This window comes from Gekko japonicus, unplaced genomic scaffold, assembly GCF_001447785.1.
Source record: "Gekko japonicus isolate JY-2015 unplaced genomic scaffold, Gekko_japonicus_V1.1 scaffold8, whole genome shotgun sequence".
NCBI classification, from domain to species: Eukaryota; Metazoa; Chordata; class Lepidosauria; order Squamata; family Gekkonidae; genus Gekko; species Gekko japonicus.
In genome coordinates this window covers 3,570,915-3,591,590 of record NW_015167057.1, presented here as the reverse complement: position 1 = coordinate 3,591,590, position 20,676 = coordinate 3,570,915, and the positions used below count along the sequence as shown (strand labels likewise).

At 49.2% G+C, this 20,676-nt stretch overlaps 1 protein-coding gene across 1 annotated transcript; it reads left to right on the top strand.

Annotated features, from left to right (window-relative positions):
- The first annotated feature begins 1,773 nt into the window (after positions 1-1,773).
- SCRN2 (secernin 2) lies at positions 1,774-20,517 on the top strand. Its single transcript, XM_015412435.1, has 9 exons — positions 1,774-1,870; positions 4,171-4,345; positions 7,939-8,120; positions 9,426-9,625; positions 11,605-11,820; positions 14,380-14,545; positions 17,330-17,510; positions 18,227-18,421; positions 19,749-20,517. The coding sequence occupies exons 2-8, from the start codon at positions 4,172-4,174 to the stop codon at positions 18,383-18,385; spliced, it is 1,278 nt and encodes a 425-aa protein (XP_015267921.1). The 5' UTR covers positions 1,774-1,870; position 4,171; the 3' UTR covers positions 18,386-18,421; positions 19,749-20,517.
- Positions 20,518-20,676: the final 159 nt, after the last annotated feature.

The window sequence follows — 20,676 nt, the reverse complement described above, 5'->3', positions numbered from 1 at the left end:
CAGGTGGTGAGACAACGGAAACCGGTGGAAACATTATGCACCAGGATAAAGGCAACTCAAAATCGGCTTCAAGAACAACATTGGGTTAAAAGTTGCCTCAAAAGAGCCAGAAAAGTGTGTGTGGGAGGGGGGAGTGAAAATTAAAGACACAAAAATGCATGCAGAAATCAGGGGATAAACCAAAGTAGCATAGGGCCGAAACTGACTTGCAGAAAAGCACATTTGTCAGACCTGATCTCTGGCGATTTTTGTAACAGAAAATGCAGTCACAGTACAATGTTGACAGGGGTGGGAAGCAGTGTTCCCTCTAAACTGAGTTAGTGTGAGCTAGCTCACGGTTTTTTAGCCTCCAGCTCACAGATATTTGTCTTAGCTCAGGAAGGATAGCTCCAGAGCAAACGAATTTATGCAGCAACCAAATCGCTCACTCACAACTTTAATGCCAGTAACTCACAAAGTAGAATTTTTGCTCACAAGGCTCCACAGCTTAGAGGGAGCATTGGTCACAGTACAATGTTGCCCAGGGTGGGAAATTAAAGTGCTACTGAGGGGTTTTTTCCCATGGTTATTGCTCCTTTAGCTTTATTGCCTTCCTTCTACCTCTGTTAGTTACTACTTGTTCTCTTTGCAACCCATGCATGTTTATTTATCATTTCTTAAGAGGGGGGTTGGGGGGAGCGGTAAGCACCACTTTGCACATTGCATTTTGCCCATTCTACTCTCATTTTTTTTAAAAAAATCATGATCACGAAGTACTGTTATGAAATTACAGCAATAAAAACAATAATGGGCAGTTCCTTTGCCTACAAAGTGAAAAGCAGTATTTAATTTTCACACACACACCCTCCTGCAAGAAGTAATAAGTAGTAATTGAATGGTGAATGAGAATAGAAAGTAATTGATTAGACTGCAAAACAAAAGTGGAGGAGACAACAGTTTTAGGTGGAAGCATGATTTTGTTGAATGGCATTTAGTTTTGAGCAAACATATAGTGAGATCTTGCCCATGTTATCATCCTTTGCTGGGTTTGTACAGGGAGTACAGTGCTATACAAGTGGAAGACCCATGTGGTCTCACATAGGAGGTAAAATACTCTTTTCCCAGCTGTCTCTCACTTCCTCCCCTTTAGATCCACTTTTCCTTTCTTTCCTGCTCACCCCAACTTTCCTCAACCCAACTACTTGCTTGATTCCCCTCTCTACAGGTACACTGCTGCCAGCTCACCTCTCACAGAAAGGTTGTAAAAAAACAGGTATTTGATTATTTGGGAGGGGGGCATCCATTTTTTAACCAACTGGATTTTCCTGCAAATTAGAGGTTTCCTTGGGTGGGTGGGGGAGAATAACTGCTCCCTAAGGGTAGATTCAAGTAGGTACCCTCTACCTGTGTGTACAGACTGGTAATTTCCCTTTCACTGTATCTGAAGAAGTGTGCGCGCACAAAAGCTTATACCTTGAATAAAACTTCGTTGGTCTCAAAGGTGCCACTGAAAAATAGGAAAAATCCCAGTAGCACCTTGAAGACTAACAAACTTTATTGTAGCATAAGCTTTCGAGAACCACAGCTCTCTCCGTCCGATGCCACTGGACTCGAACCTTGTTCTGCTCCCTAAGGGAATTCTTTATCAGGGAATTTCCCATTGGTTCCTGCTTGGGGAAAGGCTTCTGTGGATGGTCGGAGGGCGCCCTCTAGCGTCCGTCAGCGGTAATGTCGTTTTGTTTTTCGCTCCCTCCAGTCACGGGACGCCGCAGCACCAATCCAGATTCCCGCTGTGCAAAATCAACTCCGGCGCCCAGGTTGTGGGGAGACAGCAGACCCGGAAAAGTGCGGGGAGGGGACGGTGGGAGCCCGTGTCTCTCCAGCATTGGAGGTCTGTGTATATGGGAAGGACGTGTCAGCAGTTGCAAAGAGCGTGGGAATGGAAGCTAGAATTGCAAACTGGATCGTGGGAGGGGCCGAGGGGGTGTGCGTGTATTGGAAAGGGGGATTACGTGGCAAAGAGGGCGATAGGGGGCCCGGGTCCTGGGCATTGCCGAAGACATTGGAGCAAGGGGGTTGGTCAAGTGGGGGAACGGGGCTGATCCTGGCAACGAAGGCGCGACCATGCCTCAGGCCTCAAGCATGGGTGACTAGTTGGGACTTGAGCCTGGCAGAGTCCGACTCAGGGGCATTATGCGAAATCTGGGGAGATTTTTTTCTTTCCCTCTCAGCCTTTGAACCCTGCAGAAAGGCTGAGGGTGAAGGGGAGGGCGGGATAAAAATGTAAATAATAAATAAATAATATAACTTCTTCTGTTGGTAAGAGTTTGGGCTTTGCAAAAGCGTTGTGGGTGGGAACGGGGAAGCTGTAAGAACTGTAGACTTAGGGTTGCCAGTTCTGGGTTGGGAAATTCCTGGAGATTTGAGGGTGTAGCCTGGGAAGGAGGAGGGCCGCTGCAGGGTAGAATGCCACAGAGTCCACCCTCCAAAGCAACCATCCCCCCCGTCTCTGTCATCTGGAAATCAGTTGTAATTCCAGGAGGTCTCCAGGGCCCACCTGAAGGTTGGCATCCCTGCCTAAGTCAGACTCGGCCAGGGTGTGTTACCAACCCCATTGGAGGTCTGCTGGAGCAGACTTGCTGTTGGTAACGACTGTTCCCTCTAAGCTGAGTTAGTGTGAGCTGGCTCACAGTTTTTTAGCCTCCAGCTCACACATTTCTGTCTTAGCTCAGGAAGGATGGCTCCAGGGCAAACTAATTTATGCAGTAGCCAAATCGCTCTCATAACTTTCATGCCAGTAGCTCACAGAGTCGAATTTTTGCTCGCAAGACTCCACAGCTTAGAGGGAGAGCTAACCCCAGGCCGAGGGCAGTTGCCTGCCTTTGTGTAGCGACCCTGGACTTCCTTGTTGGAATCCTATCTGAGTACAGTGTGGGCACGTAAAAAATGACAACGCAGCACATGTGCATAAATTAGCTAAAAAGAAAGTTGGCTAAGATATTAGGGAGGATTACACAGAGGAATAAAACAATAAACAGTCTAGTGGACGAAGTTACATCTTCCTAGCTGATGTTTATGTCATAAAGGATACTTGCATGACTGATCTCTAAAAAAAAAAGAGAGAGAGTGAGGAAGGAGAAACCCAAAGATGCCAACCTGCAAAAACTCAGATTACATATCCCAACTATGAACTGACCAATGGCCAGGCTAAAGGTCAGTTCATTATGCACAGACCTTCCCCTTCTAGCTGGGAACTTCTACTCGGCACTCCATTGGTTCTAACTAACTGTGTAGCATACACAAACAAGCAGGTTAACACTTTCATTACATTAGGGACAGAACTCGTAACCACTCCAACATACTGTCCAGGGCTGACCCTGCTTAGCCTCTGAGATCTGAGGAGATTGGGCTAGCCTGATCGGTCCAAGTCAGGGCAAACTGAGCTGTAGCATAAAGTCCAAGAGAAACAGAACTCCTGAATCCCTGCTGAGCTTGCTCCGTGTCAAACCTTGCTCTGCTCAGTTTGCCATGACTGTAGGGGGGAGGGAATTCCTAAGGGGGGGGGAGTGAATGTGGAGTGTGTGAAGCGCCCTATCTTAGAGGCCCTTAACTTTCTGAAGAAGCCTTCCTCTGGGAGAGGAACGTCCTTTGAGACTTTCGGGGCCAGCTGGCTTGAGTAGAGATAACGGGGATTGTATATTTCCCAGGTGAAGGGGGGGGGGTAGTGAACGCAGCAGCTAGGTGGGATGGATGTGACGTGTGAGTGACTTTTAGGAGGGGTTTCTTTTGAATTACCTATATCTGTGGTTGTGCCGCCAAAATTCTTTCGTTCTGACACAGTACAGTCACGACCTGGATCTTGTCTATTTCTCGATAAACAAATCACTGCCAAAGAGAGTGTTGTTGAGAGCGTAACTTGACCAGGGGTCTCCCCTCTTTGAAGTCCACACCTTCCCTAGGCTTCACTCCTAAATCTCCAGCAGTTTCCCCAGCTAGAGTTGACAACCTACCTGTGTGCCCTTATCTGTAACTCAAAAGAGCCGGGCTGTATGGGAAACCCACGTAGGTGTGAACGAAACTGGCTCGGATTTGGAAGCTTTACCACCCTGCTGAGAAAGCAGAGGTCCTTGGCCAAGGCTCAGAAGGAAGCGAAACTCTCAGCCTTCTCCTGGTTGTCCTCCCTCTACGTAGGATGGCTGACCCTCGCCCTTGGGCACCCTCCTCCTGCGACTGCTTCGTTTCGCTGCCCCCAGCCTCTGCCACCAGAGAGGTAATCTTTGGCAAGAATTCCGACCGGCCGAAGGATGAAGTCCAGGAAGTGGTCTATTTCCCAGCTGCCACTCATGCAAAAGGGGCCAAAGTCCAGGTGAGCAAAATCCCAGCAGAGAGGAAGGGAGTTGGGCAGGTGCGGGCGGAGGAGGACAGGATTACCCAAAGCAGTGGGTGCTGAGAGAACCCAGGAATCCTGGTTACAGTAGAGTGCCACAGGTCCCGAACCATCACCGCCTCCTCATCTTTGGCCTACACATCCTGCAGACTCAGCCACCAAGCACCACGTCTTTGGTGCTATACCTGACTAGGAAAGGAAATAGGGAATCTGCTTTTTCTCTTGGGGCTACACATGCCTGGAGTCTCAGTTAGAAACTTGGATGGTACGTGAAGTAAATAAATGAAGGGCGATTCTGCATCTAGCATTCGCTTCCCATTTTCTCAACTGGGAGGGAAAAGGGCAGCTCAAAACCAACATTCAGATACCCTGGGGCAACACTGAACTGACTGCAGTCACCCCTGAATGGCCATAAAACGGCCATAAATCTATGCCGGAGGTCCCATAAAATCCGATGCTCAAAGGCAGCGAAAGTGGCATGGAGTGTGGAGGCTACCATAAAGCCCGATGATCAGAGGAAGTGAAAGCAGCATGCAATGCAGAGGGGAATCTCTGTTCCATCGTGGGTTTGCTAAAACAACAGAGGGAAGAGCCAGTGCAGAATCAGCCAAAGATAGCCTGGGCTATCCGGGTTGTGGCATTTCTCTCACCTGAGCTTTTTTAAAATATAAGCTTTTAGTTGGTGAGATGAAAGTTTCCTTTTAAAGAATGGGGACTTGTGTTTTAGCATAGGAGACTTCTGGTTTTAACAAATCCTTTCCAGCCAATAAAATAAAACGCCCCTGCCAAATCTGACTCCCCTAGCATAATCCCAGACTCACAGATAGAGAGAAATCGATCCCACCCTCACAGAGAGAAATCAGGGTTGTTGTCTTGTTCATATATTGACTTCATCTATCCGGTGCTTTTGTACCAGATGGGGACCCAACACAGCTTTTGCTGCCTGGCAGGAATTCTGGCCCAGGAGTGGTTCCCCGGATTTGAGATGTCTGTGTAATTGGTGATGTGGCTACAAGCATGGACGGCTTCAACAGGGAATTAGATAGGCATATGGAGCAGAGGTCCATCAGTGGCTATTAGCCACAAGGTATAGATAGGGACTCTGGGGCAAGTGATGCTCTGTCTTCTTGGTGCTTGGGGGGGGGGCAACAGTGGGATGGCTTCTAATGTCCTGGCCCCACTGGTGGACCTCCTGATGGCAGTGGTATTTCTGGCCACTGTGTGATACAGAGTGTTGGACTGGATGGGCCTTTGGCCTGATCCAACATTGGCATCTCTTATGTTCTTATGTTCCTGTCAAAGTATGGGGACTTGTGTTTCAACGTAGGAAATTTCTGGTTAAAGAAACACCTTTTAAGCTACTACAGCTGTGAGCGTGGGGGCAGGGTTTGATGGGGCAACAGCAAGCAGTGCAGGGGGGGCACATCATTCCTCACGACTTCTGCCACTTGCTACTGCTGCTGTGGCACGGGCACGTGTTCGTGCCCCTATTGTAATTACGATTGCCCTCCACTTATTTTTATTTTTTTAAGAAAAAGAAGAAAAAGAGATTGGATTTATACCCTACCCTTCACTACCCAAAGGAGTCTCAGAGCGGTTTGCAAACTCGTTTCCCTTCCCCTCCCCACAACAGACACCCTGTGAGGTGGGTGGGGCTGAGAGAGCTCTGACAGAAACTGCTCTTTTTCAAGAACAGCTCTTATCAGAACCACGGCTTGCTCAAGGTCATCCAGCCAGGTGCAAGTGGAGGAGTGGGGAATCAAACCCGGTTCTCCCAGATTAGAGTCCGCGCACTCAACCACTAACCAAACTGGCTCTTTCTTTCTTTTTTTAACTGAAAATACAAACAAATGCAATTGATTCCTAGGAGCGAAAGCAATTGGTTTGCTGGGGAAACCACAAAAGCCCCAATAAATATATTTAATCATGTGTAAGATTAGGTTTTTTCCAAGGGATACCATAAAAGGGAGGGTATCTTACATTTCCATACAAATTAGTTCCTTTTTTTATATATAGCACTTTCAGGAGATGAGACATCTTCCTTGCAAGTACATAAGGTAGTTTGTCAGCACCATCGCTCCAGGACACCCAGCCTCAACAGCTGAGCAAGGCTACGATCCATCTCTTGCTCTTTGTTTCCTCTCTTCCCCCGCACTACCTCTGAGGATCTCAAGGAAGCACACCAGACTGCCACCTCGATTGCCCCATCCCCTCCAACAACAACCCTGTGAGGTGGTCCAGGCTGGGCAACTAGCCCCGGGTGACCCAGACAGCAGGGTCCTGGCTCGGGAGGGAATGTGTCTGAACCTGGCCCTCCCATATCCCGCCTCCACCAGTTCTCATCCCTCCTACATTTCCCATGGAAACGGCGGGGCTGACGGGAAGGTTTGACAGAGGCTGTTTCCGAAACCTCCAAGGGGTCTTTTTGTCCTCCCACAACTCCTTTTCCTCCATGAGCTGAGGACAGGAGTGGAAGGGAAGTCACCCTCCCCCACCCTCCCCAACATGCACTCCGCCTCCCGGCTCCAGAGCTATTCAGACGTGTGGCGGTGACAGGCTGAGGTGCCTTTCCCCTCAGAGGGGCATGCACGAGACAGCCCAGCTGCTTCCCAATCCACGTGCGTTCCCTTCTCCTCCTTTCTGCCCTGCCATCCCCGTCATCTTTGTCAGCACTTAACCGCTACACCAAACTGGAGGGCAATCGTAATTACATTGGGGGCATGAACATGCGCACCGTGATCCCGCGTGGTGTAATGGTTGGAGTGGTGGACTAGGAGCTGGGAGACCCAGGTTCTAATGCCTAGTCTGCCGTAGATGGTTGCGGGGCAACCTCGGGCCTCAGCCTGTCCTACCTCACAGGGTTGTTGTGAGGATAAAATGGAGGAAAAGAGAAGAAAGGCAAGCTGCATTGGGTCCCCGCTGGGGGGAAAGGCAAGGTATGAAATGAGTGAATAGTTTTATTTTTATTCGGTGACTCTTGCCCACCTAGGACATTTGTAGTCTCCTAAATGGGGTTTCTCAGCCTCACCTACCTCACAAGGTGTCTGTTGTGGGGAGGGGAAGGGAAAGGAGTTTGTAAGCCGCTCTGAGACTCCTTTGGGTAGTGAAGGGCGGGGTATAAATCCAATCTCCTCCTCTTCCTCCTCCTCCTCTTCTTCTTCTTTGGCGGCGGGGGGAATTCAAGGCTAAGAGACCTGTGCCCCTGACTACCCTTTACGTTTTCCCCCAGGGGTGGACTGGAGAGACCTGTTTGGAAGCTGGTGGCCTCCGGCCAGGTGCTCTCTCTCAGCCTGCCCTACCTCACAGTGTTGTTGTGAGTCTATAGCGGCTCCCCAGGGATATTCCCGGGTCCGACAGAGAGCTGCATTCTGGAGTTCTGTGCTTTCCAGGCCTGATTCATATGGGCACTGTGCGGCATGCAGCAAGGACGGGCTTAGACTTTCCCCCTGCGCCCTGTCGCTGCCTCGGAACAGCGATTTAAATCACAATGTGTCGTTTGGCCCTTTCGTAACTCATCTTCAGGCGTTCGAGGCGACACGTTCTGTGTTTTAAAAGACAGCGCTTCTTTCCAGTGCACGTACATCGAAGTGGACCAGGTAGGGAGGACTCACGCCGTCATCCTGAGCCGACCGGCCTGGCTATGGGGAGCTGAGATGGGAGCCAACGAACACGGCGTCTGCATCGGCAACGAAGGGGTGTGGACTAAGGAGCCGGTGGGGGAAGAGGAAGCTTTGTTGGGCATGGATCTGGTCCGGTAAGTGCCAGTCCGAAGGGTGATGTCACTTCATGCATCCACACCCCAACCCCCTTTTATTCTGGTCACTCCTGTGCCAGTCGTCTCCAGTGAGGCTGTGGAACTGTATGCCCCGGCCCTCAAACGACAGATGCTTCAGGCTTCAATTCACGTTAATGACAACTGGCAGATAGCTCCATTGACTTAAGGGACTCTCCATATTCAGAGGTGGTAAACCTCTGAAATCCCGAGCCAGGAGGCAACAACAGGGGAAGGCCTCGGCCTCTGTGCCCTGTTTATTGGCCCTCCAGGGTAACTGGTTGGCCACTGTGTGAGACAGGATGCTGGACTAGATGGACTCTTGGTTTGATCCAGCAGGGCTCTCCTTACGTTCTTATCAGGGGAAGGCTTCTCCTCTATGCCCTGTTGCTGGCCCTCCAGAGGAACTGGTTGGCCGCTGTGCGAGGCAGGATGCTGGACTAGAGGGACCACTGTCTGATCCCCCATCTTTAAAAAAAAATATCCAGCCTAAGGAAGAGTTCTGGAGGTTGCACGCATACATAATTTACCAGGGCAGCACACATATGCACCCTGTGCGTGAAGGAACTGCTGTATCCAATATGATTATATCATCTCTCGTTCCCTTTGGTGTGGCTATAAAGATCAGGAGCCAGATGTAATGCTCTCACAGAGTACTTCTGTGCCACAGTATGTATTTTGGAACGCCCCACGATACTTTATACGACAGCGCTGGCTCTTCGGCTTTGAAACGGAGATGAGCACCGCAACCCTAGAGTTGGATTCGACTGGCTTTCGAGCAAGGGAACCTTTACCTATGATACAGATTCCTTCATATATTGTGTATGTGATATTAAATATGTGATATTAAATTGGGGCCACTGGAGAAGACCTTTTTGGCTGAAATGCTTCTGGTCCAGTTTCATTGGTTTACTGGTTCCAATCAGTGCTACTAAGCGTATACTGCATTGCATGTAATTTGTACTACGCATATGTGTGACCTCTACAGCCTAAAGGCCCATGTTGTTTATAGTGAATATTTTAGGTGCACTGTATTATTAAAGATATATTTTGTAAAAGCGAATCACATGGCTTTTGGTTTGGGGTTTTTGCTTTGGACCAGTGTGGATGACTGCAACCTGTGTTTTTACATTTAAATAAAAGTCTTTGCTGTCTAATAATTCCAGAGCCCTAGCTGCAGTAGCTTGTTACAAAACTAAACAAGAGACTTGCGGCTCCTAAGAGATCAACAAGAGTTTATTCCAGTGGAAGCCTTCATTGATTTACAGTTTAAATGGTGTGTTTCAGGCTGGGTTTGGAGAGGGGCAGCAACGCACACGAAGCCATTCAGGTCATAACGGCACTCCTGGAACGCTATGGCCAAGGGGGCCCATGCAAGGAGGAGCCAACCCCTTTTGTTTACCATAACACCTTCCTCTTGGCGGACCGCACTGAAGCCTGGGTGTTGGAGACAGCTGGAAGATTTTGGGCCGCTCAGAGGATTCGAGGTGAGCATTTGTACAAAGGAAACTCTGTGCGGCGTTGGAAGAGCCTGATATCTCTTCTGCAGATGGTCAGTATTGTGTACACTCTGTGCCCGATTCTGCGCCCGGGAGGTCAGAATTCTGCAGCCTGCATAAATTAGACAAAGTGTGCACGTTCCTATTCCTTTGGGGTTTTTTCTGTTTTGCTTGTGTTTTGCTCCCTCTAGTGATCCATTTGGTATTACACCAGATTATTTCTGGTATAATCCAATCAGTCAATCCTAAAAGAAATCAACCCTGACTGTTCCCTGGAAGGCCAGATAATGAAACTGAAGCTCAAATACTTTGGCCACCAAATGAGAAGGGAGCACTCACTGGAGAAGACCCTGATGCTGGGAAAGATTGAAGGTCAAAGAAGACGAGGACGGCAAAGGATGAGATGGTTAGACAGTGTCATAGATGCAACGAACATGAAATTGAGCAAACTTCAGAGGACGGCGGAAGACAGGAGGGCCTGGCGTGATCTGGTCCATGGGGTCGCAAAGAGTCGGACTCGACTGTGCGACTGAACAACAACAACATGTCTGGCATATCTCCAAAATCTGCAGGTTTTTATGCCAGACATAAATGTGTAATATCGAATCGACCACTAGAGGGAGCAAAACTCATGCAGAACAGGACCCCCGAAAGAAACAGGAACTTAACCCGTGTGGAAAATGAGAATGTGGAAAAGCCCTAGGTCTAGAAGCTCATGAATAATAATTATTTGAGAATGGGACAGTCTCTCTTCATGCTTGTCAGCAATCTAGCCATTGTGTTCTGGACGAGGTGTAATTTCTGAGTTGTTTCTTGATACCAGCCTTACAGAGACCACACTGCTGTAGTCTAACCCAGGATGCTACCAGGGTATGGGGTTATGGTCTGCTGTTCTCCAGAGTTGGAATGCCACCTGCGTTTGGGAAAAGGTGCCTTTTGCCAGGAGCTACTAGCAAAGGTTGTATTACAGGAGAATAGTTCAGAAAGGATGCCCTTTCTCTCCAGTGGGGAAGCCCTGACCCGGATAGCCTGGGCTAGCCCGATCTCGTCAGATCTTGGAAGCTATGCAGGGTCGGTCTGGGCTACTATTTGGAAGGGCAACTTCCAAGGAATACCAGGGGTGTGACGCAGAGGCAGGCAATGGCAAACCACCTCTGAAACGTCTCTTGCCTTAAAACAGACAAGTCTATCTCGCCACCTAGTGGTGCATAACGCTAAAAGAGCTAGATCCAGTTGGTCAGCTGTGTTGGCCTGAAGCAGTACAACAAATTTTGAGTCCTGTGGCACCTTTAAGACCAACAAAGGTTTATTCAAGGTATGAGCTTTCGTGTGCATGCACACTTTGTCAGGTACGTTAGAATAGCAGGCAAGGTTCAAACTTATAGCCAGAGAATGAACATCAAATTAAAATGCAACGTGATGACCAAGATATGCAAAGTGACAGTAAATAACAGTTGTAAAGCAATAAGTATGTCAATATCTAATAAATATCTAAAGGTGTCACTCCCCACAATTAGAAAAGACACCTCATCATCATCTTGCATGTTAATTCGCTGTTCATTCTCTGGCTATAAGTTTGAACCTCGCCTGCCATTCTAACGTATTTGATAAAAGTGTGCATGCACACGAAAGCTCATACCTTGAATAAACCTTTGTTGGTCTCAAAGGTGCCCCACTGGACTCTAGGTTTGCTAAAAGAGCTAGAACTTCTGGCTGCCGGACAATCTTTGGATCTCCTGGCTATACTACACACACTGCTATACAGTTGTTGCTGTTATTATTCTTGCTGCCTTCAACTTTTCCTGGCATCATTTTCTTTTCCAGTGACTCTTCTGTTATAATGTGACCAAAGTACAATAGCCTCGGTTTACTCATTTTAGCTTCTAGGGAGAGTTCAGGCTTGATTTGATCTAGAACCCGCCGATTTGTTTTTGGTTGAATAGGATACATTTCATCTCCCTCCACAGAAGGGGCCCGTAACATCTCCAACCAGCTGAGCATAGATGCAGACATTACGGCGGAACACCCGGACTTAAGGGAACACGCCCGAAGACAGGGCTGGTGGAACGGTGAAGGAGAGTTCAGCTTCACTAAAGTGTTCTCACTTGTTCATCAGCCTGTCCGCATGGAAGCGGCCAAAGCGCGGTATTGCGCTGGCCAGCAGCTGCTACGCCAGCATTCAGGTACGTTTTCAAAAACCACAACGGCAAAGGGCATTGCCCGTGGGTGCAGAATGGGGTCTGGAAAAATGGGCCTAGGAAACAGAGCTCTCTTGGAGCAACCTGGGGCGGATTTGGATATTCAGAATCTCCTCTGCAGGATGTGCTTCAGCCAGTCAGGATTATGCAAGAAGCAGCAAGAGAGAACAGTGTGGTATAATGGTTAGAGTGCTGGAGGGCACCCTGGGAGACCCAGGTTCAAATCCCCACTCTGCCATGAAGAAGAGAAGAAGAGATTGGATTTATACCCCGCCCTTCACTACCCAAAGGAGTCTCAGAGGGGCTTACAAACTCCTTTCCCTTCCCCTCCCCACAACAGACACCCTGTGAGGTAGGTGGGGCTGAGAGAGCTCTGACAGAAACTGCTCTTTTTCAAGGACAGCTGTGCCAGAACTATGGCTTGCCCAAGGTCATCCAGCAGGCGCAAGTGGAGGAGTGGGGAATCAAACCCGGTTCTCCCAAATGAGAGTCCGCGCACTTAACCACGACACCAAACTGGAAGCTTGCTGGGTGACTTTGGCCCAGTCAGTCTCTCGCAGCCTCAGTACACCACTGAGTTGCCGTGAGGATAAAATGGGCGAAGGGAACAGCGTAGACTTCTTGGACACAGGGCAGGATAAAAATGTGCACGGTAGAAAGAAAATGGGGGGGGGGGGTCATACGTGTGCTGACCGGATGGATGGAGTCTGCGCAAGGGAGCTCTGGCATAGAAAGTGCTCCAGGTTACCCACATCCCTGTATTACTGGTGCTAACGGGAGTTAGCTGTGGAAACCAGTTTTGGCTGGCAATTCCACTCCAAAGGGGACCCATCGATTTGATCGCAGAGTCTACAAAGGCCAATCTCTGCCATACATAGAACCTTCATACCGAGGAAGTTGGAATTGGTCTCTGTGTATCCTCTGTAAAGTGTGGTGTGGTAGTGAAGACTGGCAGACTCTGATCTTGGGAACCGGGTTTGATTCCCCGCTCCTCCTCCACTTGAAGCCAGCTGGGTGACCTTGGGCCAGTCACGGTTCTGTCAGAACTCTCTTGGCCCCACCTACCTCACAAGGTGCCGAGGGGAGAAAAAGATTGTAAGCCGCTTTGAGACACATGAGGCCTGCTGGGTGACCTTGGGCCAATCAAGGTTCTCTCAGCCCCACTTACCTCACAAGGTGCCTGTTGTGGGGAGAGGAAGGGAAGGTGATTGTAAGCTGCTTTGAGACTCCGTAAGGTAGAGAAAAGCAGGATATAAGAACCTACTCTTCTTCTCATCAGGTAGTAGGTGATGTGAAAAACTTCTACAGAGACCCTGGAGAGCTGCGATTTAGACAGAACTTGCCTTGGTAAACCAAGAGGAGGGCTCTTTGTTGCCTCTGAGCACATCACTTAGGAACCATGGTTAGGACCTCTGCCTTTGGAATTAGGCAGAGAAAGCGCTGAGTCGGAAGTCACGGCTTTTAGGGATAAACGGGGCTGGCCCAACATTGTGGTGTGAAAAACCCCTATCTGCTAAATTCAAGGGAACTTATACAGGAGGCCTTCCTGGTGGATTGTCTCATACAGGTCCCCTTCTGCCATCCTCAGTGGTTCTCAGGAACTGTCATAAGAAGAGCCCTGCTGGATCAGATCAATGGTCCATCTAGCCCACTATCCTGTCTCACACAGTGGCAAACCAGTTCCTCTGGAGGGCCAACAACAGCACAGAGGCTGAGGCCTTCTCCTGACAAGAACATAAGGAGAGCCCTGCTGGATCAGACCAGTGGTCCATCAAGCCCAGTATCCTGTCTCCCACGGTGGCCAACTAGTTCCTCTGGAGGGCCAACAACAGCACAGAGGCTGAGGCCTTCTCCTGACAAGAACATAAGGAGAGCCCTGCTGGATCAGACCTGTGGTCCATCTAGCCCACTATCCTGTCTCACACAGTGGCAAACCAGTTCCTCTGGAGGGCCAACAACAGGGCATAGAGGCCTACATAAGACGAGAGACAGAGGCCTTCATAAGAACATAAGAGCCCTGCGGGATCAGACCAGTGGTCCATCTAGTCCAGCATCCTGCCTCACACAGTGGCCAACCAATTCCTCTGGAGGGCCCACAACAGGGCATAGAGGCCTACATAAGACGAGAGACAGAGGCCTTCATAAGAACATAAGAGCCCTGCGGGATCAGACCAGTGGTCCATCTAGTCCAGCATCCTATTTCAGACAGTGGCCAATCAGTTCCTCTGGAGAGCCAGCTACAGTGCATAGAAGCAGAGACCTTCCCCTGATGTTGCCTTCTGGCACTGAGATTCAGAGGGTGACTGAATGTGAAGGTTCCTTTGAGTCACCATGGCTAGTAGCCACTGATAAACCTATCCTTCATTAATCCATCTCCTTTTGGCACTGTCTGTGCCTGTGCCCACTTTGCTTTGCCTCCTTGTGGATTCCATATTTGAGAATTCCAGCACTGTTCCAGACAAACATTGCCTGTCTGGGAGAGCATCGGGCGGCTGTCTCTTCTGGTCTTCACACCGCACTCCTCCTCCTCCCTTGTGGCTGCAGGGCAGATCACCGCCAGCACCATCATGGCCATCCTGAGAGACAAAGCCAGCGGTATCTGCGTGGAGTCCGAAGGGTTTGCCACCACAGGAAGCATGGTCTCCGTCCTCCCACAGGATGCCCACCTGCCGTGCGTTCATTTCTTCACGGCCACCCCAGACCCTTCCAGGTGAGCCACGGTCCCCTGCTAAATTACGCCAGGCACACACCACAAAGCCTCCTTCCCCCGGTTGCCGCAAGCCCCTGGCTTAGTGTGGGTCCCGGGGAAACTTCATTGCTGCATTCAGTGTGCTGAGGACTGTGTCATGCTAGGCTACTGATGTGAGTTCTGAGTGGGGTCATCCTTGGTGGAAAGCTGCAGCTATTGCAGAGGTTTGCCTCTCTGGGAACCGAGGGGTAGAGGGGGGACGGACTGTGAGTCTCTTGTGCTGGTTAATGGTTGCCTTCCACAGAGCCAGGGTGGTGTAGTGGTTAGAGTGTCGGACTAGAATCTGGGAGAGCCAGGTTTGATGCCCGCTCTGCTGTGAAAGTTTGATGAGTGACCATGGGCCAGTCATACACACTCAGCCTAACCTACCTCACAGGGCTGTTGTGAGGATAAAATGGAGGAGGATGAGAATAATATAAGCCATTTTGGGGTCCCCATTGGAGAAAATAATTATAATTACCATATGGCAGTGTGTGGAGTATAGCCAGGAGATCCTAAAATTGTCTGGTAGCCAGAAGTTCTAGCTCTTTTAGCATTATGCACCACTAGGTGGCAAGCTAGACTTGTTTTTAAGGCAAGAGATGTGCCAGAGGTGGTTTGCCTCTGCGTCATGCCCCTGGTATTCCTTGGAGGTTGCCCTTCCAAATACTAGCCTGGGCTGACCCTGATTAACTTCCGAGATCTAGCAAGATCAGGCTAGTTTGGCTATCCAGGTCCCCATTGGAGGAAAGGGGTTTGTAAATGAAGTAAAAAATATAGCTTTGTACCAGTACAGTACTGCCTAAAGTTAATAGAAGTCCTCTTTAGACACATCCATGTGTACCAGGAGCCTCCTGACCATGTAAAGACGCTTCTGATTTGTGCAGTCACTGTGCTGTCTGAAAAGAGGGAGTGCGTGCATTTTGCATGCATGTACATCTTCAGTATGCATGTACCGCTGGATTTCTCAAGGTTATGGTTCATGCGTACCAAAGCTAGGGTGTACAAAATAGACGCATTCCCTTGTGTTCAAACAACATGGCAGCTGAGCATGGCAGCTGAGCATTGTGTGTCATACTTGCACAGCTGCTGGGACTTGCAATACACAAGGATCTAATGCCCGGAAAGGACTTCAGAGCCCTGGAGACCTCTGTCTTCAAATCACTGCTCTGCCATTAGGTACCTGAACTCGTCTTTTGCCCCACAACAGGTTGCAGCCTGAGATCATGGAAGAGGCAGGAGAAGGAGGGGGTGAAGCTCCCTCTTGCCTAGCAACGCTTTCTCATTCCCCACTCCTTCACATGCAGCTGCTAGTGTGACCTTGGGTCAGTCACAAGTTCTATCAGAGCTGTTCTCTCAGGAGCAGTCCTCAAAAAAGCTCTCTCACCCCCACCTACCTCACAGGGTGTCTGTTGTGTGGAGGGGAAGGGAAAGGAGAGTGTAAGTTGCTCTGAGACTCCTTCGGGTAGTGAAGGGGGCAGGGGGTATAAATCCAATCTCCTCCTCCTCCTCCTCCTCCTCCTCCTCCTCCTCGCAGGTTCTAAAACAAAACTTCAGAAGTTCCAAATCAAAGATCCTTCCCACACCATGCCTATGTTTGCCCTAAAAATGCAAGTTAGTGGGAAAGGAACTTGGTTTAGTCAGACACCTGCATTCAGACATCACACTGGAAGACTCCCGTTTTCAGCCTCTATGCACTAAGATTTAAAACAAAAAAAATTATACCCCCGGTGTTCTCCAGTGGGGATTCAAGGCGACTAACAACTTGATTCTCCCCTCCTTCATTTTATCCTTGCAACAGCAACTCTGTAAGGCAGGTTACCCAGGGAGCTTCCACAGCAGAACTGGGGTTCGGTCGTGGGTCTCCCAGATACTAGCCTGACATGCGAACTGCTAGACCATGCTGGCTGTCCAAGGAAGAAGAGGAGGAGGAGGGGTGGGAGGGAGGCATGTGTGGGCCTGGTGACTCACTCCAGTTTGTCTGCTGTGTCTGAGAAGGCCTAGAAAGAGAAAAGCAAGAAGGTCACAGTCCACAGTACAGTAAAGCAAAACACAAAAAGGAAACTGCAAAAATTGCTGCAGTTTATATCACAAAAGTCTATATTTCCATGTAATGCCGAAAGTCCATTTGTTTTTTTCAGGCGTACAGTCAAAGAAGTTTTCACAAGGTAATGATGACGAAACTCTTCGGATTAACAATTTCCGTTTCATTAGCTTGCTTGCTTTGTGAAAACATGTATTAGAATTTATTCCATGGCATGGATTAGAAACTGTATATTCTGAGAATGGAAGGATTGCTCTTTGAAAAATAAGGAATGATATCTTTGTGTTGTTGATCTTCGATGAAGGCTCTGCGAAACGGAAATTGTTAATCCGGAGAGTTTCATCATTATTACCTTGTGAAGACTTCTTTGATTGTATGTCTGAAAAAAACAAATGGACTTTCGGCATTACATGGAAATATAGACTTTTGTGCTATAAACAAGGCCTTGAAAGAGGCAGTTCTGGTAAGCATCCTCAGGGCTTCCTTCTGTGAAAGCACATCAAAATCCGAGCCTCTCGGTTTTTAACACTTGTGGGAAGCGTTTTGCTCTGTACTTCTGTAGGGTATTTGACTCTATTATCACACTGTCCCACTTGCAGCTTTGCCTCTTCCCCCACCCAGTTTCCATTTAGAAATCAAGCCAATGAGGATCTCTTTCAGAGACTGACCCGCCTAATCTGCTCTCTCTCTCTCTCTCTCTCTCTCTCTCTCTGGCTTGGCAGGTCTGTATTCAAACCCTTCATCTTCGTTCCCAACATCACCCCCTTCCGCCAGGTGCAGGCGCCAAGGTTTGGCGACAGAGACCCCATCAGGGAGAGGCCTCGGTTTCAGAGCCGGGTTGACCGGCGACATGAACTCTACAGGAGGCATCAGCTAGCCCTGGAAGCTCTGGATTCTCATCAGGTGACGACACCCCCCCCCCATGTACTTGTGTGTGACCCTTCTGAGGTTTTCATTACAAAAAAATTAAGTGGGCTGTTGTGGCTGCCATGCGAGTGAGGGAACATTAGAATTATAACACAAGTGTATCGAGACGCGTCAGGATATTTACATTTCTTGCCTCGCAGAAGTAGTGTTTCCCAGCGCTTCAGTGCAGAAGCCGTGACAGTTCAAAGGCTTTACGTTTTGTATTAGAGCAGGGGTCCCCAACGGTGCCCACCAACATCTTTCTTGGTGCCTACCAAGAGCTTTCAGAAAGTGGGCGGGAATTGTTACTATTAGAATTATGTATAACCTCCCTCTTTGACATTTTGTGGTCCTCCTGTGGCAGCCATGTTGTGATTGGGTCCACATCCAGAATTCCAAAGGTGCAGGCTCAAGAGAGCCAGTTTGGTGTCGTGGTTAAGAGCGGTGGACTCTAATGTGGAGAACCAGGTTTGATTCCCCACTCCTCTGTATGCAGCCAGCTGGGTGACTTTGGGTCGGTCCCAGTTCCCTCAGAGCTGTTTTCTCAAGAGCAGTTCTTGAAAGAGCTCTCTCAGCTCCACCTACCTCACAGGGTGTCTATTGTGGGGAGAGGAAGGGAAGGAGACCGTATGCCGCTCTGAGACTCTGTGAAGGGCGGGGTATAAAGCCAACTCTCCTCCTCCTCCACCTCCTCCTTCCTTTCCAACCTCCAGGCTGAGCGTCAGAAGATCCAGGAATGCTTGCAGGGACTTGAGCAGCAGGCACTGGAGGCGGTGAAGAACTTGCTGGCGGGCTCCTTCACGCTGAAAACCCAGGAGCTGGCTGACCTGTTCTTTGACTGTGTGAACGCAGAGCTCCAGTTCTATAAATGAAGGCGCCTCTCCGTTGTTCTTGCCTGCTCAGGGCAGGTGGGTGGAAAGTCCCATCTCAGTATTACTGAGAGTTCTGTGTGTGAATCTTATCAGCCATATGTGATGATGATAGTATGGGAGTTTGAGGGGGGGGGAATTAATAGCACCTCAGAGTTACCATCTGTAGCCTCTGGAACTCACTGTCACTGGATGTCTTGTCGACATTGGAATAGGCTGTGAGTGGGTAAACTCACCAAGACTGGGTCTTATCAGTTGTTGTCTGGTGTGATAAGCGAAAAATGGAATCTCTGTATCCCAAGGTCTGGAGATAAATAAGGAGGAAGTGACTCTGCCTGATCCGGGGTTTCTCTAAGATCTTTAGCAGACAATGTTGGAGGAAGAAGTGAACTATAGGGATCTTTGGTCAGAATCTAGCATGAATGTCTTATATGACTTAGAGGCCCATTAGAGAGAGAACTATGGGTCTAACCAGATACATTTTCCATGTGTAATTTTTTGTCTCACAAAAGGACACCCCTCTGCCAATTTGGGCTTTTCTGCCTTCTCATTTTAATCGCTTGTGTTTTCCCGTTGCTGGGGAGGCGGGTTTGTTCCACATGTGTTTGGCTCCCTCTAGTGGTCGATTCGATATTACATTGCATTATGTCAGGCATAAAGCAAGGAAAATGAGAATGTGGATGTCCCATTGCCAGACCTCCGGTGGCCCCCGCACCGCTGACCTCTCTGTTGGTACTGGGCCTCCCGCGGCCCCCACGCTGCCGCCGTCTATCCCCCTGACACCGAGCAGCCCACCTCCGCCAGGTCCCCCACTCACCTGGAGGCCAAAGGAGACCGGGGGAGTGCTTCTGCAAAGACGCGACCCCAGCATGAGCGCACCCCGCCAGCCCAGAGTGCCAGCAACAGTGAGGGGATCGAGCGACTTGTGTGACAGTGGAAAATCCCCGTGTTTGGCCCACCCCCTAGCCTCCTTGAGCTGCCAGGACACCTGCTGAATCCCACGTTGGGGGGGGGGGCTCCTGCCAAATGCCGCACTGCGTGCTTGGCAGACACTGAAGAAGGTAGAGCTCCGTGGTGAGCTCCCTTCATGATGCAACTTCTCATGGGCCGGAGCCTAGAAAGTCCCTCTCTTCCCTGACCTTGACCTGACTGCTGGTAATAATGGAGAGAAAAAAATTGGTCAGATCTAAAGCAAAGTATGTGTGTGTGAGTGTGTGTTCAGTGTACGGTGGATCATTGTTGCCCTGTGGCTTTTCATCAACAACATGGGAGTGGTGGAGAATATTGGTACATGAATATGACTCTGGAAGAAGAGTCTGCGTTAAAGATAAAAAAGCTGTATATGATTCCCCCCGTTTTCCTGCAGAATCTCAAACGAAAACAAACGACTGGCCTCCAGCAAGCCAGACAGTCTGAATAATGTAGTAGACCATGATGTGCCAGAGTACCTGTGAGGCGTGCCCTCTTCCTTCCCTTTCCAGCTCTGAGAACTCCCAAGAGCCAAGGAGAACCTCTTGCCCTCTTCCAGTCCCATCCTCATCCTGCTGCGATCCCCACACTCGTCCTGCTGCTGTGTCTACTCTGCCGAAAGGGTGATTTGGCATGAAAGTGCTGTTTCAACAGAGCTGTGAAATCCCACCTTTTGGCACATTGAAGCTGAGAATCTTCAGTCTTTTTCCCTGCATGAAGACTTTAACCTGCACGCACATTCATGATGCTGTGCACAGAATACGTTAGTTGCTGCCTCGTTTCATGAGCCATTAACAGAACTGTCCTTTATAAGAATATATAGAAGCTACCATTTGTAGCCCGGCTATAACCATTATATCTCTTAAATGAGTTCTGGGAGGACTGTTACAATTCTTCAGCAAACATATCTGTCCCGTATATGTGCTTGGGGGAAAGCAATGGCAGGTAAGCCAGCTTTGATCCAATTTATCTTTGTGGCATAGCCACATTTCAGCAGGCAGCAGACTCCTCCCTCTAGTGGTTGATGCGTTATTACACCGTGTTATGTCCAGCATATCCTTGCACATTTAAATTGCAGGTTTACACGCTGAACATACACTGGTGTAATATTGAATTGGCCACTAGAGGGAGCAAACCATGTTTGGAAGAGACCCCCCCCCTCCAAAGAAATGGGAACTTAAAAGCAATGAGAATGCAGAAAAGCCATTTGCTGGGCTTTTATTTCAGACTGGCAGGCTTCCTTCCCTCCCCCTCCGCTGGCAACCCTTGGTAAATAAAGATGGACAGTAAGCTTTCTCTCTATTAGAGGCCAAGAAATGTTGTGT

Excerpts from the sequence above, each read along its gene's own strand:
- SCRN2 (XM_015412435.1), top strand. The coding sequence starts at position 4,172 with ATGGCTGACCCTCGCCCTTGGGCACCCTCCTCCTGCGACTGCTTCGTT. Across the intron at positions 8,121-9,425 it reads TTGGGCATGGATCTGGTCCG|GCTGGGTTTGGAGAGGGGCA; the intron begins GTAAGTGCCAGT and ends GGTGTGTTTCAG. Across the intron at positions 14,546-17,329 it reads GCCACCCCAGACCCTTCCAG|GTCTGTATTCAAACCCTTCA; the intron begins GTGAGCCACGGT and ends CTGGCTTGGCAG.